The sequence below is a fragment of the Fringilla coelebs genome (assembly GCF_963513975.1).
Source record: "Fringilla coelebs genome assembly, chromosome: 27".
Lineage (NCBI taxonomy): Eukaryota > Metazoa > Chordata > Aves > Passeriformes > Fringillidae > Fringilla > Fringilla coelebs.
This window is the reverse complement of record NC_140053.1, coordinates 3,144,483-3,165,329: the sequence shown is the minus strand read 5'-3', so window position 1 is coordinate 3,165,329 and position 20,847 is coordinate 3,144,483. Positions and strand designations below refer to the sequence as shown.

The 20,847-nt window shown below is 61.6% G+C and overlaps 1 protein-coding gene across 4 annotated transcripts; it reads left to right on the top strand.

Moving 5' to 3' along the window:
• The first annotated feature begins 5,310 nt into the window (after positions 1-5,310).
• Positions 5,311-20,589, top strand: LOC311163213 (signal transducer and activator of transcription 5B). Of its 4 annotated transcripts, none has more exons than XM_084221983.1 (19): positions 5,311-5,424; positions 14,993-15,130; positions 15,215-15,371; positions 15,454-15,543; positions 15,688-15,862; positions 15,937-16,067; positions 16,158-16,309; positions 16,380-16,535; positions 16,617-16,796; positions 16,933-17,020; positions 17,120-17,242; positions 17,392-17,484; positions 17,607-17,813; positions 17,988-18,082; positions 18,149-18,279; positions 18,938-19,093; positions 19,313-19,364; positions 19,564-19,671; positions 19,739-20,589. In XM_084221983.1, exons 2-19 carry the CDS (start codon positions 15,003-15,005, stop codon positions 19,863-19,865), a joined length of 2,349 nt encoding a protein of 782 aa, XP_084078109.1. In that variant the 5' UTR covers positions 5,311-5,424; positions 14,993-15,002; the 3' UTR covers positions 19,866-20,589. The 4 variants fall into 4 exon arrangements, with proteins under 4 accessions (XP_084078109.1, XP_084078106.1, XP_084078108.1 ...); XM_084221980.1 differs by having other exon boundaries at positions 18,938-19,108; XM_084221982.1 differs by lacking the exon at positions 5,311-5,424 and adding an exon at positions 11,298-11,322 and having other exon boundaries at positions 18,938-19,108.
• The last annotated feature ends 258 nt before the right edge of the window (positions 20,590-20,847 follow it).

Here is a 20,847-nt window from a genome sequence, read left to right as displayed (position 1 = left end):
ATTAGGAGGATTGTTCATGCAGGTCATGTGGAACTGGCTGTGCTGCATCATTTGAGGCGCTGGAGGTGCACTGGAGCCTTCTCTGCCCTCTGTGTGCCCTGGAGCATCCTCCTCAGGGCCGAGCTGACCATGTCCCTGCTTTGGGAACCAGCCCTGCTGTATTTCACTGTCAAACCAAACCAGGGCTCTGCCCAGGCCCCACAAACCCATTCCTGCTCTCAAGGCAGCTGTGTTGGATCACTGCCTGTCTCAGTGGTGCAGCCCAGGGTGCTGCAGGTGGGGGACAGCTCACAAAGGAATGAGGCTCAGCCCATCAGCAGGGACCCCCTTCTCCTGCCCTGGCAGGTACCAGCTCCCCTCTGACAGCTGCAGGATGGGGTTGAGAACCCAGGACTAAGGAATTTTCTTACCCATCTGCAACCCTTGGGGCTACCACAGCCATGTGGTGTCAGGAACATGGTGTTTGATTCCCTATTCCTGCAGATCAGGGGTTCCTTACCTCCCTGGGCCCACTGTGTCCTTTTTGGCACCTGCCCCAGCCCTGAGTGATGGGGTCAAGGGGCCACTGCTCCCACCTTGGAGCTGCTGCTGTCAATGCTCTGGGGAGCACAGGCTGAGAGCTCCTGGAGCCTGATGGGCAGCAGGGGAAAGTGCCCAGGGTAGGTCACTGTGCTGGGCTGGAGAAACCCCTGCAGCACCAGCAGCAACTGGAGCAACATCCTGTCCCCCTCCTTCTGCCCCAGCTAGCCCTGCAGCCCTTGCTTTCTGCCTGTGCTGGGGCAGGAGGTTGTTTGTGGCTCCAAAAGGAGGTCACAGGCTTTGCTCCTTGCCCAGGGCCGCAGCACAGTGGGGAGGAGTGGGGACGGTGTCTGAGCCAAGCGTGCAAACGGATTAGGGGTTTCCAAATGCAGATAATCCTCTTGGGATGCGTGACAGGCACAGGGCAGCCCTGTGGGGATGGGCAGCCACCTGCCAGGGCAGCCCTGGCCCAGGGACAGTCCAGTGCAGGGGCTCATGCAGGGTCCCACTGGTACCTGGGGTGTCTGAGCTGTGCAATATTGACAGTCCTTGGGAATAAGGCAGCAGACAGGGATTAGAGAGGACACAGATTATATGCAGCTCCAGGGCCAAGCAGCTGAATGAGCAGGGCTGCAGTGAGGGGTGGGAGGCAGAGACCCCCAGGACTGATCTGCTACCTGCCCAAGGACTGGCCTGAGGGTCTCCTCTGCCCTCCTAGGTGCTGGGTAGGATCTTCCCACAGCAACACGTGCTGAGCTGCACAACACATGCCACTGCTGGCCAAACCAAGAGCCATCCCAATCCCTGCTTCCAGTGCTCAGAACACAACAGTCAAATAAATATTGCATCACACTCAGATAAATACACAGCAGAGCAGAGCCAAGCACTGGTGCCTTCCACTGCCACATGTGGCAGAGGTCAGACCCGGAGCTCCAGCACAGTGTGATCTCCAAAATCACCACCTCCCAGCCATTGCAGGAGGACAACCTGCCTGTTTCCTTACATCCTGGCTCACAATACAGCATCTGGCTGTGGTGACACCAGCACCAAGGGCTCTGCCCACCCTGACATGGGGTGAAGGGCCCTGGCCCTGATGCAGCTGCTGGACTGGGCTGACCTGTGGCAGCACGTTGGTGGCTGGAGCAGCTGGGACTGAGTGGTTACTGTGGCAACCTGAGCTCTGCAAGGGAGGGCAGGGATGCAGGGAGAGGACAGGGATGCATGGGGATGTGCAGGGATGTTGGGATGCACCAGCGTGGGGTGGGGGCCAAGTGCAGCCCTGGTGCATGTGCTCCCGATGCCCCCAGCCAGCCCTGGCACTGGGGTGGGCATGAGATGATTGTGCCCTTGGTCCCAGCTGGGCTGTGGGTGCTGCAGGATCCCCCCCTGTGCCCCCTCAGGTGCAGAAATACTCACTGAGCTGATGGGGGGTTCTGGTGCCCTCTGCAGACCCAGTCGGGCTCTCACTCTCCTGGGTGTTTCAGTAGCAGAAACTGGCTGTTCTTTCCTAGCTGGAGGAACTATGGAGTCTTTGCCCAAGCAATGGCACTGGCTGGCTGCTGAGGCCAAGTGTTTGCTGGGTTGCTCCCACCCATATCCGAGTGGCTGGAAGCAGAGGTTTCCTGTGGAAATTCCCCCTTGGCCAAAATGTCATTTCCGTTTTTTTGCTGGAGCAGATCATCCTCTCCTCCTGGCACTAGGCACCACCAGGCTGAGCCTGTGCCGGTGACAAACATCTCTGGTGCCCCCACTTTGCCCTGCCCACGGCTCCAAGTCGTGTGCTGCCCATGGGTGGCCGGGTTCTGGCAGGGTCTGTGCTGCTGCCCTGTCCCCCTCACTCTCCCCAGGCTGCCTCTTGCAGCAGCAGCAGGGCTGGAACCCCACAGGGCCCATCCACACTGGTTCTCCAGTGGGACCTTTGTGGGAAAATGTGAATCTGTGACTAATGTGGGGATTCATCTGTTTCACATTAGCTGGGCTGGATTATCTCGACGGGGTTTTGTTTTTAGACCTGGGAGTGTGAGGGATGCAGAGCAGGGATGGGATGGGGCTGGGCTCCCCCATGAGAGGTCCTGCTTCCCGGTAAGCAGGAGGGGATGGAGCTGAGGCCGTGTCCTGCCCGCAGGTGACGTGCTTGGGTGTTTGTGCTTTGCCCAAGCACTCTGCACATCCCGGGAGCAGCAGGGAGCATTGCAGAGGAGCCTCGAATACAGGATGTGCCCGGAGGGCAGCAGCCAAAAGCGTCAGGACCTCTCCAGAGCCGCTTAAATAAATGTTTCCACTCCTGAGAAATAATTAAGACCCTTGAGATGCCACTTAGAGAGAAAGGCCGTTCCGCCTGCACTCTTTGCTCTCCTGCTCCAAACACAGAGGCAATTTTCTCGGAAATCCATTACGAAGCTCCAGACTCCCTCTGTCCCCGGAATGCGCGGCGTCATTCGGCATCCTGCTGAGCTCATGCGAGGTGGCCATGCGTCCGGCTGCGGCTCAGCCTGGATAACGCTCACCTTCCCAGAGGCTTCCGAGACTTTCTGAGGCACAAAGAGAGCTGGGGCAGTTCCAGGGCAGATCCAGGGGCCGTCTCTCCATCGATCACTGCTGCAGTCACTGTTCCTCTGTTCTTTTCCTCTGAAAAGGAAGAATTTCTCCTGGTAACATCCCCACCAGCCAACTCGGAGTTTTCCTTTGGACCTGGTAAAAACAAATTGTGATTGGATTGGACTGGATTTTATTGGATTCCATTTGCCCTCTCAGCCTGCAACACTCTCCACTTTCTCTCCCAACACTAATTTATTTTTCCTTTTTTCCCCCTTCATAGCAGAAAGGAGAGGGAGGGTGTTTTGTGTTCATCTCCCAGCTCTCCCAAGCACGTGGAGCTGTGCAGGACTCTGGCACAGGGAGCGCTGTGTCCCTGGGATCCTCCAGATACCTCTGGATCTGTGGTGCCCAGACAGAGCCCCAGCCGCCACAGACATTGTGTGTGACCTTGATTCTCTGGCCTGAGCAGCCAGTGCCCGCCTGGCTGCCTGCTCCAATGGGTTATGTGGGCCAGGGATTGTGAAAGCCGCGTGTCCATGATGCAACTCACCAGAGAAGAGCGTCCCAGCCAAGCAGGGTGGGCAGACACCAGGACCCTGCGCTGCCTTCTCCGCTGCTTTTCTTCTGTCTCATTGAATACAGACAGTGTGGGAGCTGCTGGCTTCACGTTGCCTGCCTGTCCCTGCTTGCCAGGGTCCCAGCTCACCTCTCTGTGAGGTCTGGAGTGAGAGGAGCACTGGGAAGTGCAGCCAGGGCTCTGCTGGCAGCAGCTCAGCAGCGATGTGTCAGCCTTTGTGCGTGAGATTCTCCCAAGCTGGTGAGCGCAGGCAGCAAAACATTTAATGGGAGCTGGGGGCTGTTTGGGCTGGAGTCACTCATTCAGTCATTCACCAAGGCTGCTGCAGGCACGGAGTGGGGCTGGCAAGTTGGAAAGCACCGTTTTGTGGCTGGTGTTTGCATGGAGCAGGTGCTGGGCTGGTGCCTGCCCAGCCCAGAGGTATTTATCTCTTGGAAGTGTGGAGCTGGATGAGGCAGCGAGGAGCCTGAGCTGGAGCTGGAGGATTTTAGTACAAGAGCAATAGATAAAAGCAGTAGAGAGGTGGGAATTTGGGGCTGTGCTCTGACACAGTGGCCAAGTCATTTGCAGTTGCTGGTGCACCAGCTGTCTGAGAGAGATCCCGTTCCAGCGCTGGCACGAGAAACGAGCCCCTCCTCCTGGATTCCCACCGGGGAAGGGTCACCCGTGCTCCTACCAGCCCAGAGCAGGAGAGGGACCTGCGTTTGCTGAATTTCCCTCCGGAGTTTTTTCAGGCCACAGAAGACGAGCTGGTAGCGAAAGTGAAAGCCCAGGAGATCCCATGCGGTGGGTGCAAGCGCTGGGGCAGAACGAGCACACCCAGTATTGCTTCCTGCCGCCGCCTCTGCCCATCACCACACTGCAGCCGCACCCCGGGCTGCCCGTCACCGGGGTACCCCCTGCCCTGGGGTGCCAGCGCTGCCAGGAGGAGTCCGCAGTGCGTGCCAGCCGTGCAAGAGCTCCTCGGGATGGTTTTCTTATGGCCGCTGTTAACTTTCCCTGTTTGAGCAACTGCAGAGGAGCTGGCAGTGCCTTGGATCTCCTCACAGCTTGCAGGGGATGCGGCGTCCTGTACCAGCAGGTACCTGAGGCTGAGGCAGCACTGGAGATCTTGGCCATGCTGCAAAGTGTCAGCCCAGGCCTGTGGTGGGAATGAGCACCATGCAGCCAGGGCTGCTTCACGCAGAGGGCCCGGTGTCAGCACAAAGCAGCTCTGCAGCCACGTCTGTGGCCCCCTGGTACTGATTTGGTACTGATTTAGTCATTCCTGCTCCCAGAACCAGGTGCTGCTTTGGGCTTCCCTGGTACTGCCAAATTCTGGTGCTGGTTTGTGTCCTGCCAGAGCTGCTGGTGTTGAAGCCTGAAGCTGTTATGGATTCTGCCTGTACTTGTTGCTAGCGCCACTACTCACTTATGACACCCTGTGCCATTACCTCGTGCTGGTGCTGGTGGCATTGACCTGTGCTGGCGCCCGGGACCGTCACCCAGTGCCACTGCCTGATGCCATTATCCCGTGCCCGGTACCGGCACTGCTACCCGGTGCCCGATGGCCAGTGCCGTCACTCAGTGCCATTACCTGGCGCTGTTGCCCAGCGCCTGGTACCGCTCCGTTACCCGGTGCCGTTCCCGGTGCTGGCGGGGGCAGGCGGGGGCGGGGCCGAGGGGGGGCGGGGCCGCGCGGGCCGGGCCGGGCCGGGGCGCGGCGGGGGCAGAGCGGCGGCGGAGCCGAGCGCCGGGAGCCGCCGGGAGCCGCGGGAGCAGCGGAGCCGCAGCCGCCGCCGCGGCCGCAGGTGGGCGCGGACGGGAGCGCGGAGCCGTCATCTCCGCCGGGACCGAGCCGGACCGAACCGAGCGGGCCCGGACCCCGTCCGCCTTCCGCAGCAGGGCCGAGCGGGGTGCGGCGGGGCCGGGCTCGGGCTCGGATCGTTCCGGTCCGGTCCGGTCCGCGCTGTGGGTGTTTCGTAACCCCGGGGGGGCGCAGCTGGGCCGGGCGCGGGGCTCGGCGGGGGCCCGGCTGGGCCCGCGGGCCCCTGGGCGGGCGGAGGCGACAGTGGGGCCGCTCCGAGGGGGCGGCGGGTACGTCCCGGGCCCGTCCTGGTGCCGCGGCGCATCCCGGGGCGGGGGCGCTCCTCGCCCGCCGGAGCGGGGCCGGTTTTCGCACGCGGGCCCCGCCGGAGCGGCGGCCGCGGAGGGCGGCTCCGAGTCCCGGTCCCGGGCCGAGGGGAGGATCCGGGACAGCGCGAGGGGTCCCGTGCGGTGCCGGGGGGGTCCCGCCGCAGGCAGCACACCGAACCGGGATGGCGGGAGTGCGAGCCCCGCTGCTGTCGGTGGCACACGCGGCTCCGCGCCGCGGGGCGGGTGGGATCGTTCCCCGGCGGGAGCGGCGACACCGCGGGGACCGCAGCGCCCGGTGGCCTTTCACCCAGCTCGGGCGCGGCCGGTGCCTGGGAGCCCGCGGGAGCCGCGGCCACCTGTCCAGCGGGTTACGGAGCTGTCAGGGCTCCGTGCCCGGCCAGCCCCGGGCCCGTGCCAGGCCGGCCCCGGGCTGCTCCTGCAGGGCGGCTCCGGGGCTCCAGTGCTCGGCTCGTACCGGCGCTGCTGAGCGCGCCCCGAGCTGCGCTGGCACCGCCGATGGGCCGGGGCTGTTGGCTCCTTCAGTTCTCCGTGCGCCGTGCTGGGCACCCCGTGGCACCGGGCCGGTGACCAGCAGCGGTTTGGTGACGGTGCCTGGGGCGCCTTGCAGAGGGGCGACAGGGCTGGGCAAAGGGTAGCTCGGCGTGGTTCGCCCTTAGCAGGGGCATGGCACACGATGTCCCTGTGGTGCGGGCCCTTGGTTAGAGCAGGACATTCCTGGTTGTGGGCTGGCTCACTGTGCTGGCTGCCTGCGGCCAGCCCGGGTCCCTGCAGTGCTCGTGCGTGTGCCCAGAGCAGTGTGAGCCCCAGCAGTGGCATGCGAGGGAGCACTTAGTGCAGGCACAGTGCAGAGCCTCACCATTGCCATGGGCACCAGGATCCAGCCCTCCACGGTGGGAGCTCTCCCCTCCAGGTCCCAACTCCTGACCCAGGTCCTTGTGCTCCTGAAGCCATCAGGATTGTACCTGACCTGATGTGGTTTCGAGGTCCTGGATGTGAAGATGGAGACTGTCTCCCTGGTTTTTAGAACTGTTCTTGGGGAGCTGCTCATCTCTGGGGCTGGAGAGGGCTGTGCTGTGCCCTGCTGTGCTGTGGGTGCATCATGAGGAGGAGGAGGAGCTCTGGTGTGGGCTGAGAGGTGCCAACAGCCTGTGTGCAGGGACATGGGAGAGCTGGGCTGGGAGCAGGGCGTGACGGGTGGCTGTCACCCACCCTGTGTTTTGTGGCACTTTGACAGTGCCCTGCTTTGGGGCTGTTGGGTCCCTACAGTTGTCACTAGAGCCACCTCACTGGGTCTGCTGCACCTGCCCTGTGCCAAGACCAATGCTTTGGGGCAGGGTTAGGGATGCTCTCACCATACAGGGAGCTGCAGTTAGGGATGCTCAGCACAGGGCACACAGAGCCTCTAGAGGGACGTTCCCCTCTTGCTGCAGGGGAAGTGCTGACTCCAAAGTGACGGTGAAGGCTTTGCCATGGGGTTTCCCAGCTCTCTCTCGAGTGATAGCAAAACTCAGATACCCTGCTTGCAAAAAATCCCTGCTCCCTGCACTCTGCGACATCGTGGGCGGTGAGTGGCGACTGCTTTGGGCCGAGTACAGTGAAGCAGCCCTGTCGGCTGGGAAATTACTTTCTAGTTAGCAAGGAATGACTGTAAGGTGGGTCACACTCGACAGGCTTCACAGCAGCCCTGGGATGCCAGTGGGATTGCAGGCAGGATGAATGGGATCTCCCTGGCATCAGCATCCCCTGGGTACCTGTGCTGCTGGCAGCATCCCTCTGTCTGCCAGACTGCGGTGACTCCCAGTGTCCCCAACACTGTGAGTGCTGCCCTCGGAGCAGCCACTGCAGGGAAGCCAGGCATGGCTAGGGTTAGGGTTAGGGTTGGGATTAGAGTCCCCACCTTGCCAGCACGGGTCAGGACTCAGCTTTGCAGCCGTGCAGGCAGCTCCAGCCTGGGAGGCTGTGCTGGCTCTGGGGCTCCGGCACGCTCCGGGAGAAGTAGCCTCGACAGCTGTAATGTTTCTGTGGCATGCCTTTCCTTTCATGGGGTGTCTATTTTGCAACCCCCAAGTGTTTTGATCCCGGGAGGAAGGGGGCGGGGGTGTTTACCCTGGCACCGCATGGCTGGTGCAGGGATCCAAGTGGTGCTGGGCATGCCTGAATTTCACATGCAGCAACAGTTCTAGCAACATCTGCTGGCTGATAAAAGGTAGGCTGCTGCACGCCGCTGCTCCCGCCGCGTTGGGAAACGTCGAGGGGGAGGCACACTGTGAACACGGCTTCCTGGCCGATAGGGCTGAGCTGACTTGCTGATAAAGCAGAATCCACCCATCTGGCTGCACCAGAGGGGCCGGGAGCACGGGCTGCTCGCAGGCACTCAGTGCTTCCCCAAGTGCTGGGTGCTGCTTCCCGCTGTATCAGGAATGATGTGCCGCCGAGCTGGGACAGCCACAGCAGCATAGCTGAACCACAGCACAGTCACAACCTATTCCTGGTTCAAACAGTCACTGGTGAGTTTTGCAATCTCCACTTTCAGTGTAACTTTGTGTTACGAGCTGGTTTATAGCACAGCTCTGCTGGGGAGGGAACTGGGGAAAAGGCTGGTGCTGGAGAGCACTGCCTCAAAGAGCCAGAGCAGCGACCCAGCCCTGCCCACCATGTGCTGGGTGCTCATTCTGTCTGGCCTCTCGTCCCTATCACTCAATGGCCCTGCAAAGCCTTTAGCAGAGGAAGAGGCTGCTCTTGCTGGCAGTTCTGAGTTCCTGCACCAGCTGGAAATGCTGTAAAATGATCTTTGTCCTCTCTGGTGTGAATACCCGACCCTGGTGCTGTTGGGCTGTGGGCCCAGGGGTGCAGCTTCTCTGGCTCTGCTTGTGGAGATGCTGTGGTGAGGCTTATGGTGCAGCTCAAGGGCAGGGGCTCTGCTGCTCCTTCAGGGGCTGGAAAGCCCATCCCAGGGCCAGGAAAGCCAAAACCCACCTGGACATATTTGTGTGTGTGTGTATGCACACTGTGCTTCACCCCTCTCTCGATTTGACTGAGGACTTTGTTTCACAAACCACTGGTGTTGGTTATTTTATTCTCTGTCTGACTAGTCCCCCGTCCTGCCAGCATCCCTGCATGTCTGTGTATCCCCTCTTCCAAAGGCAAGGCTTTACTCCTCTCATCCTGCTCTGCTGACTTGGTGCAAGAGCATCTCTTTGCGCAGAGCTGCTGCAGCTGCTGGGGATGAACTCTGGGAGTACAGTGGGGGGATGCAGGAGCTGCTCTGGTGTCCCTCTGGTTCTCCCTGCTCACCAGACATCCAAAAGCCTGTGCTGTGCCAGCTGGGCTGGCCCTGCAGGACAGCCATGCCAGGGGTGAGGACGCTCCTGCACCACATCCCCAGCCCCAAGGAGAGCTGGAGCATGGCATCGACCCGAGGGGATGGATGCAGCCAGAGCAGTGCCGTTGGTGCCTGTGCTGCCCACATCTCCCCCAGCCCACCTGGGTCCTGCCCAGCAAATCCAGTCTGGCTGTGGATGGATTAGTGCCATTGTGTGTGCTTGCTGGAGCATGGCAGAGAAAATGAAATTGTGTCTCCAGACCCCAATCGGGACTAATTCGATGCTGAAATGAGCTTAATCCTCAGGTCCTTCGCCCGGCCTGTCCCTCCTGGGCTGGCACAGGTCTGAGCAGGGATTAGCACGGAGCCAGGGGCTGGGATGGATTTGGCCTCAGTGCAGGAGGCTGCCACAGAACCTGTGGGACCCCAGAGCTGTGCCCTCAGGGATTTAGGGTTGGTCATTATAAGTGTGGAGGGAAAATACCTTCCTTGGGTGTCCTGGCACGGGGCAGCTGCACATCCCTGCCTGGGCAAGGCCAGAGTCTGGGATGCTGCAGGTGGTCAGTGGCTTTGTGCCTACCCTGGGATTCCCCCACCAAGCCAGAGGAAGCTCCAGCACTCTGAGCTGGCAACTCCCTGCTGTGCCAGCCCCAAAGCTAGTTAATTCGGCTGCTTGGCCCCAGGGAGCCAGGAGTAATTAAAGCTCTGCCCAGCCTTTCTAATCCTGTCTGGGGGTTTATGGTGGGGGCCAGCACCAGTGCTGGCAGGGACTGAGCTCCCCACGGTGGATGTCCTGCAGGAGCCACACTGGACTCGTGCCCATGGGGCTGGCTGGGCACTGGGCTCTGCAGATGTGGCTGCACCGTGTGTCCTGCTGCATGCCCAGTGTCTGAAGGAATCCCACTGGTGCCCAGGCAGTGCCTGTGTCTGGCTGTGGCTGCCCCAGGGTGGCTCTTGGTGCACTGAGGTTTTCTTGAGGTTCCAGATGTTGAATTCAAGAGATTTTGCTGGGTATTTTGGTGGTTTTGGTTTGACGCAGGTTTCTGGGTCTCTGATTGAAAGAAATCTGAAGTGAAGAGGAAAACCTTTCCCAAGGGTGGCAAGTGCTGGCAGGCAGAGAGCCTGGCCTGTGGCATGAGACGAGCTGTCGGCAGCTCCCAGCACTGATCCCCCTGGCACCAGTCCCCAGCTGGGGCATATCTGCCTGTGTGGGGCTGGTGTCCCCTCTGGGCAGCATCAGGTCATGCATGTGGTGCAATTCATGGTGTGAATTCTCTGCTTTTGGCTCCCGGAGTTGCTGGGGGCACCTGGACAGTCCTGGTGCTACTAGTTCCACCTCTGCCTACCTACTCTGCTGCTGTGGGGCCTGTCGCCTCTGCTCTTGGGGGGCACGTTGGATTACTATGCTTCTTTCATGAGTGTCACAGGGGCACGTTGGATTACCATGTTTCTTTCATGGGTGTCACAATACAGATGTTTCCAGTGTGGGCTGAATGGTTCGGTTGCCTCCTCCCCAATGCCACCAGGGCGAAGCCATCAGTTGCTGCCACTTTCTGTGGGAGACAAACAAACCCCATCAAAGCACGGAGCTTCTCCCACCTCCCAGCCAGAGCTGGAAACCACAGGCCGGTGGAAAACATGCGAGCAGCCCTTGGCCCCCTGTGCCGGCTCCACGGTGTGTCGGTGCCACAGCTCTGAGCAGGGCTGGGCGCTGCTCAGCATCACCCGGGTGCCCCCGCTGCAGGCTCTGCCGTGGGCTGTGGGATGTGAGCGAAGCTGCGGGGTGCAGGTGAGGGGGTCCCATCTCCCCCCCATGCCGAACTCCTGCGTGGCTGCCTGGGGTCCCATCCCTGGCTCTCAGCCAGCCACGGGGGCTCAGTGCCTGCCGAGCACAGAGGCTGTGCCTGCTCTGGCCCCGGGGCGGTGTGAGGGGCCGAGTGTGCCGGGCCGCAGGCAGCCGCGGCAGAGGTGGCTGCCAGCACTCGGGGGCAGGCTGTCCCGCGCAGGCACCTGACATTTTGGAAGGAAATAGCTGCTCTCTGCTCCTTCCTGTAGTGCGCAGCCAGCGAAACGGCCGCCCGGGAGCCCGGCTGTGCCCGCCCCGAGCCGTAGCCGGGCTGTCCTGGGGCCGGACGCCAGAGCGGCGCGGGGGCAGAGCGGGGTCTGAGGGCGGTGAGTGCGGCTGCAGGAGCGGGCGCTCCACACCCGGCTCCAGCGGGGTCTGAGGGCGGTGAGTGCGGCTGCAGGAGCGGGCGCTCCACACCCGGCTCCAGCGGGGCCCTGCGGGGAGCTGGTGCGGTCAGGGGGCCGCTCAGGGCGGAGGGGTGGCTGTGTGTGTGTGGATAACCAGAGCCCTCCGCTGGGCCGAGCGGCCGCTCCCGGCTGTCACCTCCACCGTGCCCGGGGCCCGTCTGCGGGCTGGATCTTGCCCTGGAGGGATCTTGCTTGAAGCCGCCCACCTTGGAGGGCTGCGGGACGGCTTCCCCCCGGGCCTGGCAGGGGCAGCGGCAGCGCTGGCTGCGGCAGCACCGGAGCCCCTCGGCCGCACCACCGTAGGGCGCAGGGTCCGGCCCTGCGGCCACAAGCGGGGCCGGCTCTGACCTGGAAGCGATCGCGGGTTCCCGGAGGTGCCGAGAAACCACGTGTCCGTGTTTACTGCGGCGGGAGGCGCAGCGGGCGCAGGGCCGCTGCCGCCGGAGCCCAGCGCCGCGCCCCCGCCCCGGGAAGACGCCGCTCCGGAGACCCCCGGGCTGCCGGAGCACCGGGCCAAGGGCAGTGCGGGAGCCGAGGGACTGCGTGGGTCGAGGGAGTGGGGCGGTGGGGGGCACAGCCAGAGCCCAGTGGTCCCCCCAGGCCTTTGCCTAGCCCTTGGTCCCTGCCTGGCCCTTCAGGGCATGGGTCTGGGCAAGAGGCTGCTGTCGGGGGCTGTGCCAGCGCCAGGGCAGGGGTGTCCTGCTCATGTGGAGGTCTTTGGGCTAGCTCTGTGCAGGAGCGTCCCGCGGCAGATTGCAGTGAGCATCCCGTGCAGAGCGTGCTCCGGGGTAGCTGCTGCTTGTGTTTGGGTTTTGCCGTGCCCATGGCACGTGGGAAGCTGCTGCTGCCGTCCTCATCCTGTGAGGCATTTCCCTCCTTTTGTCTGCCCACGAATGTGCTCTGGCTCTCCTGCAGCTTGGGACTTGCTGGTGCCTACTGCCACTGTGCCTGTGACCCTTTCCCAGTGTGATCATGTAAGTCCCCTGGTTGCCCCCAGCCCCAGCAGAGCTGCCACCTTCCCCATGTTCCCCTCTCCTCGCTGCTGCCTCTGGCCTTCTGAGTGCCCTTTTTGGGTGAGTTTCTCCTGTTTTGCATTGGGTTTCGCAGTGCTTCCCCATCAACAGTGGGCAGTGAGGCTGTAAGAGGCAGAAATGATGTCTGCTGGCATGTCCCTCTCTCTGCTGGGTCCCTGTGTTGCTGGGGTCCCTCCCCACAGCTCTGGGGTCTCTCCTCAGCAGTGGTCCTACCCTGGGAAGCTGCTGCCTGTGCTCCTTCACAGGCAATAAGTCTGGTGAGCACGTCGCTGTGGCTTGTCGAGTGCTGCTGGTTAACCGAGCTGCAGTGACGGGTGGGTTCCAGCTCACTGCCAGCGAGTAAATGCAAAGTAGCCTAAACCACTACAATTATCTGCCTCTTGCAGTTGTTGGAGTGCGCATGGGGCCGGTGGCTGCCGTGCGTGGCTGACCCATGGCAGTGCTTGAGACTGCAGTGGCCCTGCTGGGGCTGGAGGTGGCCCTGGGGTGGGTGAATGTTCCTGGACATGGGGGTGGATCTGTCCCTGGGCTCCCATCCCTCAGGCAGCTGGTGGTGCCACCAAGGAGTGTGATGATGGAAAGTGATGTTAGGCACGGTCCAGTGGCTGCCAGCAGCAGCCAGATGCAGGAGGCAGGGCTGCCTGGAAAGGGACCACGGTGGGACCATGGTGCTGCAGCTTATGCTGGAACAGAATTGCTGCCACAGCCGTGCTAAGTCTCAGGGCCAAAAGTCTGCCCATAGCAGGTGGCACTGGTTGCTTGTGCTGGGGTGGTCAGGGTGCCCTGCAGCCCATGAGGAGGTTTGGTTTGTCCCCAGGTGGGACACAGAGACAAAAATGAGACAAATTTCCCTCAGGAGAAATTGCATGTCCTGCTGCATTGACAGTGTCTGTGGAGGTTGTGCTCAAGCCTGGTGCAAAGGGTGTTTTGGGGCACACACCAAGTGAGCTCTGCCACTGTTAGCCACTGCACAGCCCCTTGTAGAGGCAGATGTGGTGCTGGTGCTCCTGCTCCCAGGCTGGCACTGGCCAAATGCGGTGCCTGCCAGCTCACCACAGAGCAGCCAGAGACTCGTTGCTTAACAACATGCTAGAGTGGAGTAGGAAGTGTTTTGTCACTGTGAGATGGGAAGAGATCACCATTTTATCAACAGGCAGGGCAGTGTTTGTTTGCTCTGTGTCCGTGCAGATGTCCCCACAGTACTGGGGACTTCGGTCACTTTGTGGTGCAGTGGCGCTGGCATGGCTGTTCTCAGCTCTGCCCCTTATCAAATGTCCACAATTTCCAACAGCAGCATGTCCTGCTGTCAGCCATCCCACCTTCCCCTTTCCTCCTTGCCAGTGTTCTTCTGCCTCCCCAGGCCCCTCCTTGCCAGCAGCATTTCCAGCTTGGTGATTTCTGTGAATGTGGAAACGTTCCTCCCTTTTTATAGAGGAAAAATTCATTTTTAGCCAGCTCTGGGTTATTGTTCCTCTTCCTGTTCAGGGGCGGGTGTGCGTGGCTCGGGGGCTCTGGCTGTGGCTGCTCCACTCGGACCTACTGCCGCTGTCCCCCAGCCTGTGCCCCTGACTGTATGACAGCACCAGCTCTTTTGGAGCCCTGTGGGCCACTGGATATTTCTGAGGCTGAACAAAATGCTTTGGGGAGAGGGGGAAGCACAGTGCTCACTGGCTCAGCCCCTCTGCTTGTCACCAGCCAGTGCAGTGATCAGGTTCTGGCCTGGTCACCCGGCCTTGGGACATGTCCAAGGCCTTGCACCCCTGCCTGGCCCCTCTGTGTGGTGCCAAATCCCAGGTGGATAGAGTGTGAGTGTATCTAAATGCTGTTTACTGTACTGCTGCCTCCTCGCTCTGGGGGGACCTTGAGCCCCCCAGACCCTCCTGTGTCACTCGCTGTCACACCACCCTCACACAGTCAGCTGCAGGGTGTTCCTCCAGCCCTCTCTAGCCACAGGTGACCCAGGGGACACAAGGGATTTTAGTAGAGCACTATCTCATCCCTGCCTGCCCCTGGGGAAGCCAAGGCTGTGTAGTGGGTGGAATCCCTGCATGGAGCCAGAACTGCCCCAAAACTGCTTTGGGAAGGTCTGTATGTCTCCACCAGGACATGGGGCACACAGCAGCCCTGGCACTGGGGACTTGTCAGAGACTGTGGTGCCACGTGGGCTTGTGGGGTTGGGGCTGCTCCTGCCTGCTGGCGCTGCCAGGGTGTGGGCAGGAGCAGGGTGGATGCAGGGGGGGCCTCTGCTCTGCGTCACCCTGGATTTCTGGGCAGCCCTTCCTCCCCCTGGCCTGTTTCCTCATTCGCGTGGCCAGCAATGGCTGCGATCCCGTGGTGCAGTGAGGGGAAATGAGAACCATGTGGAGAGGCCATGCAGAGGCACGTCCCTGGCCCTGGGCACCCCCAGGGCTGTTCCTAGAAAAGAGGGGGTGACTCAGAGCCAGGGTCCACTGCCCCCACATGCCCTTTCTTTCAGCAGCTGGAGACAGCGCTGGCAGTACCAGGGACTCCGGGCACTCCTGCAGAGGGTGTGGGGACAGCCAGGGCCAGACCCCTTGCAGCACAGTGCCTGTCTGTCTCCCGCTGGTGCCCTGACAGTGTGTCTCCCCGCAGGTGCTGAACCATGGCGGTGTGGATCCAGGCCCAGCAGCTCCAGGGCGAAGCCCTGCGGCAGATGCAGGCGCTGTATGGGCAGCACTTCCCCATCGAGGTGCGGCATTACCTGTCACAGTGGATCGAGAGCCAGGCATGGTAGGTCAGGGTGTGCCTTTCCCAGGGGGTGCTGTGGCTGTCCCGGGGTACAGGGGCCCTGACACCGCTCTGATCCGCACACAGGGACTCCATCGACCTTGACAACCCACAGGAGAATGTGAAGGCGACCCAGCTTCTGGAAGGGCTGATCCAGGAGCTGCAGAAGAAGGCAGACCACCAAGTGGGTGAGGACGGCTTCCTGCTGAAGATCAAGCTGGGGCACTACGCCACGCAGCTGCAGGCGAGTGGGGGGCTGTGGGCAGGGGTGCAAGGCCAGGGGGGTCCCTGCCCTGTGCCTGGCTCAGGCAGTGCTCTCCCCACAGAACACGTATGACCGATGCCCCATGGAGCTGGTGCGCTGCATCCGGCACATCCTGTACCACGAGCAGCGGCTGGTGCGGGAGGCGAACAATGTGAGTGCGGCCTGGGAGGGGTGAGGAGAGGGAGAGGCTGGGGGAATGCTCAGGGGCTCTTCTCCATGATGATGGGAGCAGCCCTGAGGCAGGAAATGGGGAGGGTCCCCTCACTGTGCTGAGTGCACCCTGTGCCCCCTGCAGAGCCCTTCCCCATCTGGCTCCCTGGTGGACGCCATGTCCCAGAAGCACCTGCAGATTAACCAGACCTTCGAGGAGCTGCGGCTCATCACTCAGGACTCGGAGAATGAGCTCAAAAAGCTGCAGCAGACACAGGAATACTTCATCATCCAGTACCAGGAGAACATGCGACTCCAAGGTGGGTGGGGGGCCGAGGGGCATGGGCCTGGGATGCTGGCAGGGGCAGCTCTAACACCATGCCCTCTCCCCCAGCCCAGTTCTCCCAGCTCTCCCAGCTGGGCCCCCAGGAGCGCATGTCACGGGAGACGACGCTGCAGCAGAAGAAGGCATCGCTGGAGGCCTGGCTGCACCGTGAGGCCCAGACACTACAGCAGTACCGTGTGGTGAGTGATGCCACCTGGTTCCCCATGATGCTGTCCCCATGATGCCCCATGACACTGTCCCTGCACCCCTGATATTGTCCCACCTCACAGGACCTGGCTGAGAAGCACCAGAAGACGCTGCAGCTGCTGCGCAAGCAGCAAACAACCATCCTGGATGATGAGCTGATCCAATGGAAGCGTCGGCAGCAGCTGGCAGGGAATGGGGGCCCACCCGAAGGCACCTTGGATGTGCTGCAGACCTGGTGAGTGCCTGGTGGGGTGGGGTGGGATGGGGTGCTGAGCCCAGTGGGTGCTGAGCCCTGCTCCCCCCAGGTGTGAGAAGCTGGCAGAGATCATCTGGCAGAACCGGCAGCAGATCCGCCGTGCCGAGCACCTGTGCCAGCAGCTGCCAATCCCAGGCCCAGTGGAGGAGATGCTGTCAGAGCTGAATGGAACCATCACTGACATCATCTCTGCCCTGGTCACCAGGTACAAGTTGGGCCCAGCTGGGTGGGGGCCAGGTTGGCTCTGCCCCCCTTCCCAGCCCCCCTGATTCCCCTGTCCCCCCAGCACCTTCATCATCGAGAAGCAGCCCCCCCAAGTGCTGAAGACACAGACCAAGTTTGCAGCCACTGTGAGGCTTCTGGTGGGCGGGAAGCTGAATGTGCACATGAACCCCCCCCAAGTGAAGGCCACCATCATCAGCGAGCAGCAAGCCAAGGCCCTGCTGAAGAATGAGAGCACTCGCAAGTAATGCCAGGGGCTGGGGGTGTGTGGCTGGGGCTGCCAAGGCAGTGGGGAGCAGGGTGTGGGCAGGGGTAAGGGCTGCACTTTGCACAGCTCCCAGTCCTGCTGTGCCCTGACTCTGTGTGCATTCCTGTGGCAGTGAGAGCAGCGGGGAGATCCTCAACAACTGCTGTGTGATGGAGTATCACCAGGCCACTGGGACACTCAGCGCCCACTTCCGCAACATGGTGAGTGCCCCTGTTCCTTGTCCTGTCCCCTTGTGTCCCTCTGTGTTCACCCTGCTGTCCCCATCTGTTCCTCCATGCTCACCCCTGGTGTCCCTGCAGTCCCTGAAGCGGATCAAGCGCTCAGATCGCCGTGGGGCTGAGTCAGTGACAGAGGAGAAATTCACCATCCTCTTCGAGTCGCAGTTCAGTGTCGGTGGGAATGAGCTGGTCTTCCAGGTGAAGGTAAAGCCACTATGACCCTTCTGCAGGCCCTAGGCAAGCCATGGGCACTGTGCCCACAGGAGTGGGGCTGGGCTGGGGCCACATGGGTGCCTGTGGGTGATGCTCCCTTGGTGCCCCACAGCCCATTCCGGTCTCCTTCCTCTCGGCAGACGCTGTCCCTGCCTGTGGTGGTGATTGTGCATGGGAGCCAGGACAACAATGCCACGGCCACTGTGCTTTGGGACAACGCCTTTGCTGAGCCCGTGAGTGCCAGTGCTGTGGGGGCAGGACAGGCCCCATCTGCCCAGTTTGGGAGTAGGGCTCAGTCTCCTGGTGGGACATCAGGCAGAGCTGACCAGGTGCTGACCATGCTCTCTGCCCCCAGGGCCGCGTGCCCTTTGCTGTGCCTGACAAGGTGCAGTGGCCACAGCTCTGCGAGGCGCTCAACATGAAGTTCAAGGCAGAGGTGCAGAGCAACCGCGGGCTGACCAAGGAGAACTTGGTGTTCCTGGCACAAAAGCTCTTCAACAGCACCAGCTCCCACCTGGAGGACTACAGCAGCACCACAGTGTCCTGGTCCCAGTTCAACCGGGTAAGTGGCCTGGGCTCTGCCCAGAACCCATCCAGTGCTCGTGCTTGTGGGGCTGGATGGGGTGTACCCACCTGGGGGTCCCTGAGTCTCTGCTGCTGTGCCCAATGTCTGTGCTGTGTAACAGAGGCTCAGAGGCTGGTGACAGGAGTGCTCATTATCTGGAGATTTCAACAGGAAAACCTGCCTGGGAGGAATTACACCTTCTGGCAGTGGTTTGACGGGGTCATGGAGGTGCTGAAGAAGCATTTGAAGCTGCACTGGAATGACGGGTAAGAGCCGCCCTGCCCTGTGCAGCCTGGCCCGAGCCCCAAGCCCTGACGCCCTACTCTGCCTAGGGCCATCCTGGGCTTCGTCAACAAGCAGCAGGCGCACGACCTGCTCATCAACAAGCCCGACGGGACCTTCCTCCTGCGCTTCAGCGACTCAGAGATCGGTGGCATCACCATTGCCTGGAAGTTTGACTCCTGTGAGTGTGTGCCAGGCACTGGCATCCCTTGACTGAGTGGCCCCAGCTAGGCCACCTCATGCCCTTGGAGTACTGGCACTGCCGCATCAGGCAGGCTGGAGTTATCCTCAGGAAAGAGGCGAGCACCAGAGCCCCCAGAATGCCTTGGTTGTGCCATGGGGAGCAGCGCTGCCCTCACTCACTGCAGCTGTGGCTCTGTCAGGCCCTAATGCTGGGAGCAGCAGGGAGGAGGGACCAGGCTGAACCCTCCTGAACCCTCCACCCCATCCCTGGGGAATGATGTGGACTGTACAAAATCCAGTTACTCAGTAGTGCTCCCCAGTGCAGGGGTTGTCAGGGGTGGTATGACCCCATGCAGGAGTCTGTTGCTGTTCACAAGAGCGTCCTTTGGAGGGCCCCATAACTGAGAAGCACCAGAGAGCCCCATGGTTGGGGAATATGTCAGGATGAAGCCAGACCTGCCTTGGCTTCGCCGTGTTTCCTATCTTATCCCATTTTCTGGTGACCTGTGCTTTATCCTCAGCTGTTGCTGGGGGAGGGATGCAGTGTGGGACATGCTGTTTGCTGCTTGATGTGACCTCTCAGCCCATGTCCAGAGCACAGCCAAGAGCTGCTGCAAACTCCGGGATTCACCATGATCCTCACGCTTGTCTTGCAGCTGAGAGGATGTTCTGGAACCTGATGCCTTTCACCACCAGGGACTTCTCTATCCGCTCCTTGGCTGACCGCCTCGGGGATCTCAGTTACCTCATCTACGTGTTCCCTGACCGGCCCAAGGACGAGGTGTTCTCCAAGTACTACACGCCGGTTCTCTGTGAGTCCACGCCAGGTAGCGCTGTCCCTTCACCCCACCTGTGTCCCCTCTTTTGTGCATCCAGCCAGGATGGAGCTGGTGTTCTCAGCCTCCCCCTGCCCTGGGGCCACACCGGCCCCACAGGGGTTCTGCTTCTGGCCACATGTGAGTCCCCAGCACTGCCTGGGGTTGTGGCATGTGCTGGAGCTTGGGCCCTCAGTGCTGCCTCCTTCTCTTTAGCTAAAGCTGTGGATGGATACGTGAAGCCACAGATCAAGCAAGTGGTGCCAGAGTAAGTGTCACCCCGAAGGGAGATTCTGGGCAGTGGTTATCCTGGGTTCCCAGCATTGAATTGGCTGGGTTGGGTGGCAGCCCAGGGCACTGAGGAGCTCAGGTCCACCACCAATAGCCACATTGGTGCTGAGCCTTGTGAGACATCTTGGTGACTTCACCCGCGGGTCACCCAGTGCTCATGAGACCCATCCCCACAGGTTTGTCAATGCATCAGGAGATTCTGCCCCTGGAGGGGCCACCTACATGGACCAGGCCCCCTCGCCTGCTGTCTGCTCCCAGCCTCATTACAACATGTACACCCAGAAGTGAGTATCACACCCGTATCCCTGTACTGCTGCAGCTGCTCCTCCCCTCACCACCTGCCTCCCACAGCCCCGACCCTGTGCTGGACCCCGAGGGTGATTTTGACCTGGAAGACACGATGGATGTGGCGAGGCACGTGGAGGAGCTGCTGCGGCGCCCCGTGGACAGTCAGTGGATCCCCCACGCCCAGTCGTGACAGGCAGGCGCCTGGTCCCTTGCCCCTGGCCCCGGCGCTGCGGGGACTGTGCTGTGTTCGTGTCTCTGTGCCAGGGGACAGCGGGTGGGCCCTGCCCCCAGGATTTGCTCTGTGCTGCCCCGAAACACAGGCTGGCGTCCAGCTCTTTGGTGTTTATGCCCTTGTATAAACGGCAGCGGATTTGTCGCATGGTTTTCCTGTATGTTCCTTTTAAGAGGCCCAGCTTCGGCTTTCCGCTTCTGCCAGCACTGGCCCTGCAGCCCCTGACCCCCCTGTGGGGCTGCTGGGGCCCCCAGCCCGGCCTCAGGTTCGCTTTCGCAGTCGTCACTAAGAATGTACATGTCGCCTTCTTGTTCTCCCCCGCGGCTCCGTTCCCAGGGCTGCGTGAGGGCAGAGGGCAGAGGAGGGGCTGTGCCAGGGCTCCCCCAGCCCGTGCTGGTGCTCTGCTCCACGGTGGCAGGGTCCCTGCACCTCATCCTCTCCTCTGCCCCCAAGGATGCAGGAGCCCCTCCGGCTCCGGCCTCGGTGTCCCCTCCGGAGCCGGTGCAGCAGGAGGGTGGCAGGGTGCGAGGGCACCCAGCGAGGGCAGGCAGGTGGGCAGGGGGTTTGGGGGAGCGGAGCCCTCTGCCCGCTGCTTCTCCCCTCGCCTGGGCGGGAAACTCTGGGGTCCTGGCCATGTTATTTTTCTATCACAGAGTAAATAAAGCACGGAATATTTTTGTAACACAAAAGCTCTGGGTGCCACGTGTGTCTTGGGACAGAGGCGGGTCCTTCTGGGGAGCTCCTCATCTCGGGTGCACCAGATGAATGCTGGGGTCGGGCCCGGTGTTTGGGGTTCCTATCCCCGAGGGCAGGGTCGTCGGACCTCGCTTGGCAGAAGCTGGGCGGGTCCTGGGGGCTCTGTCCGGGTGGGAGGGCCGCCCTGAGGAGCAGGGCCTGGGCTGGGGTTGGGGCGAAAAGCAAAATAAACCGGATCAATTGC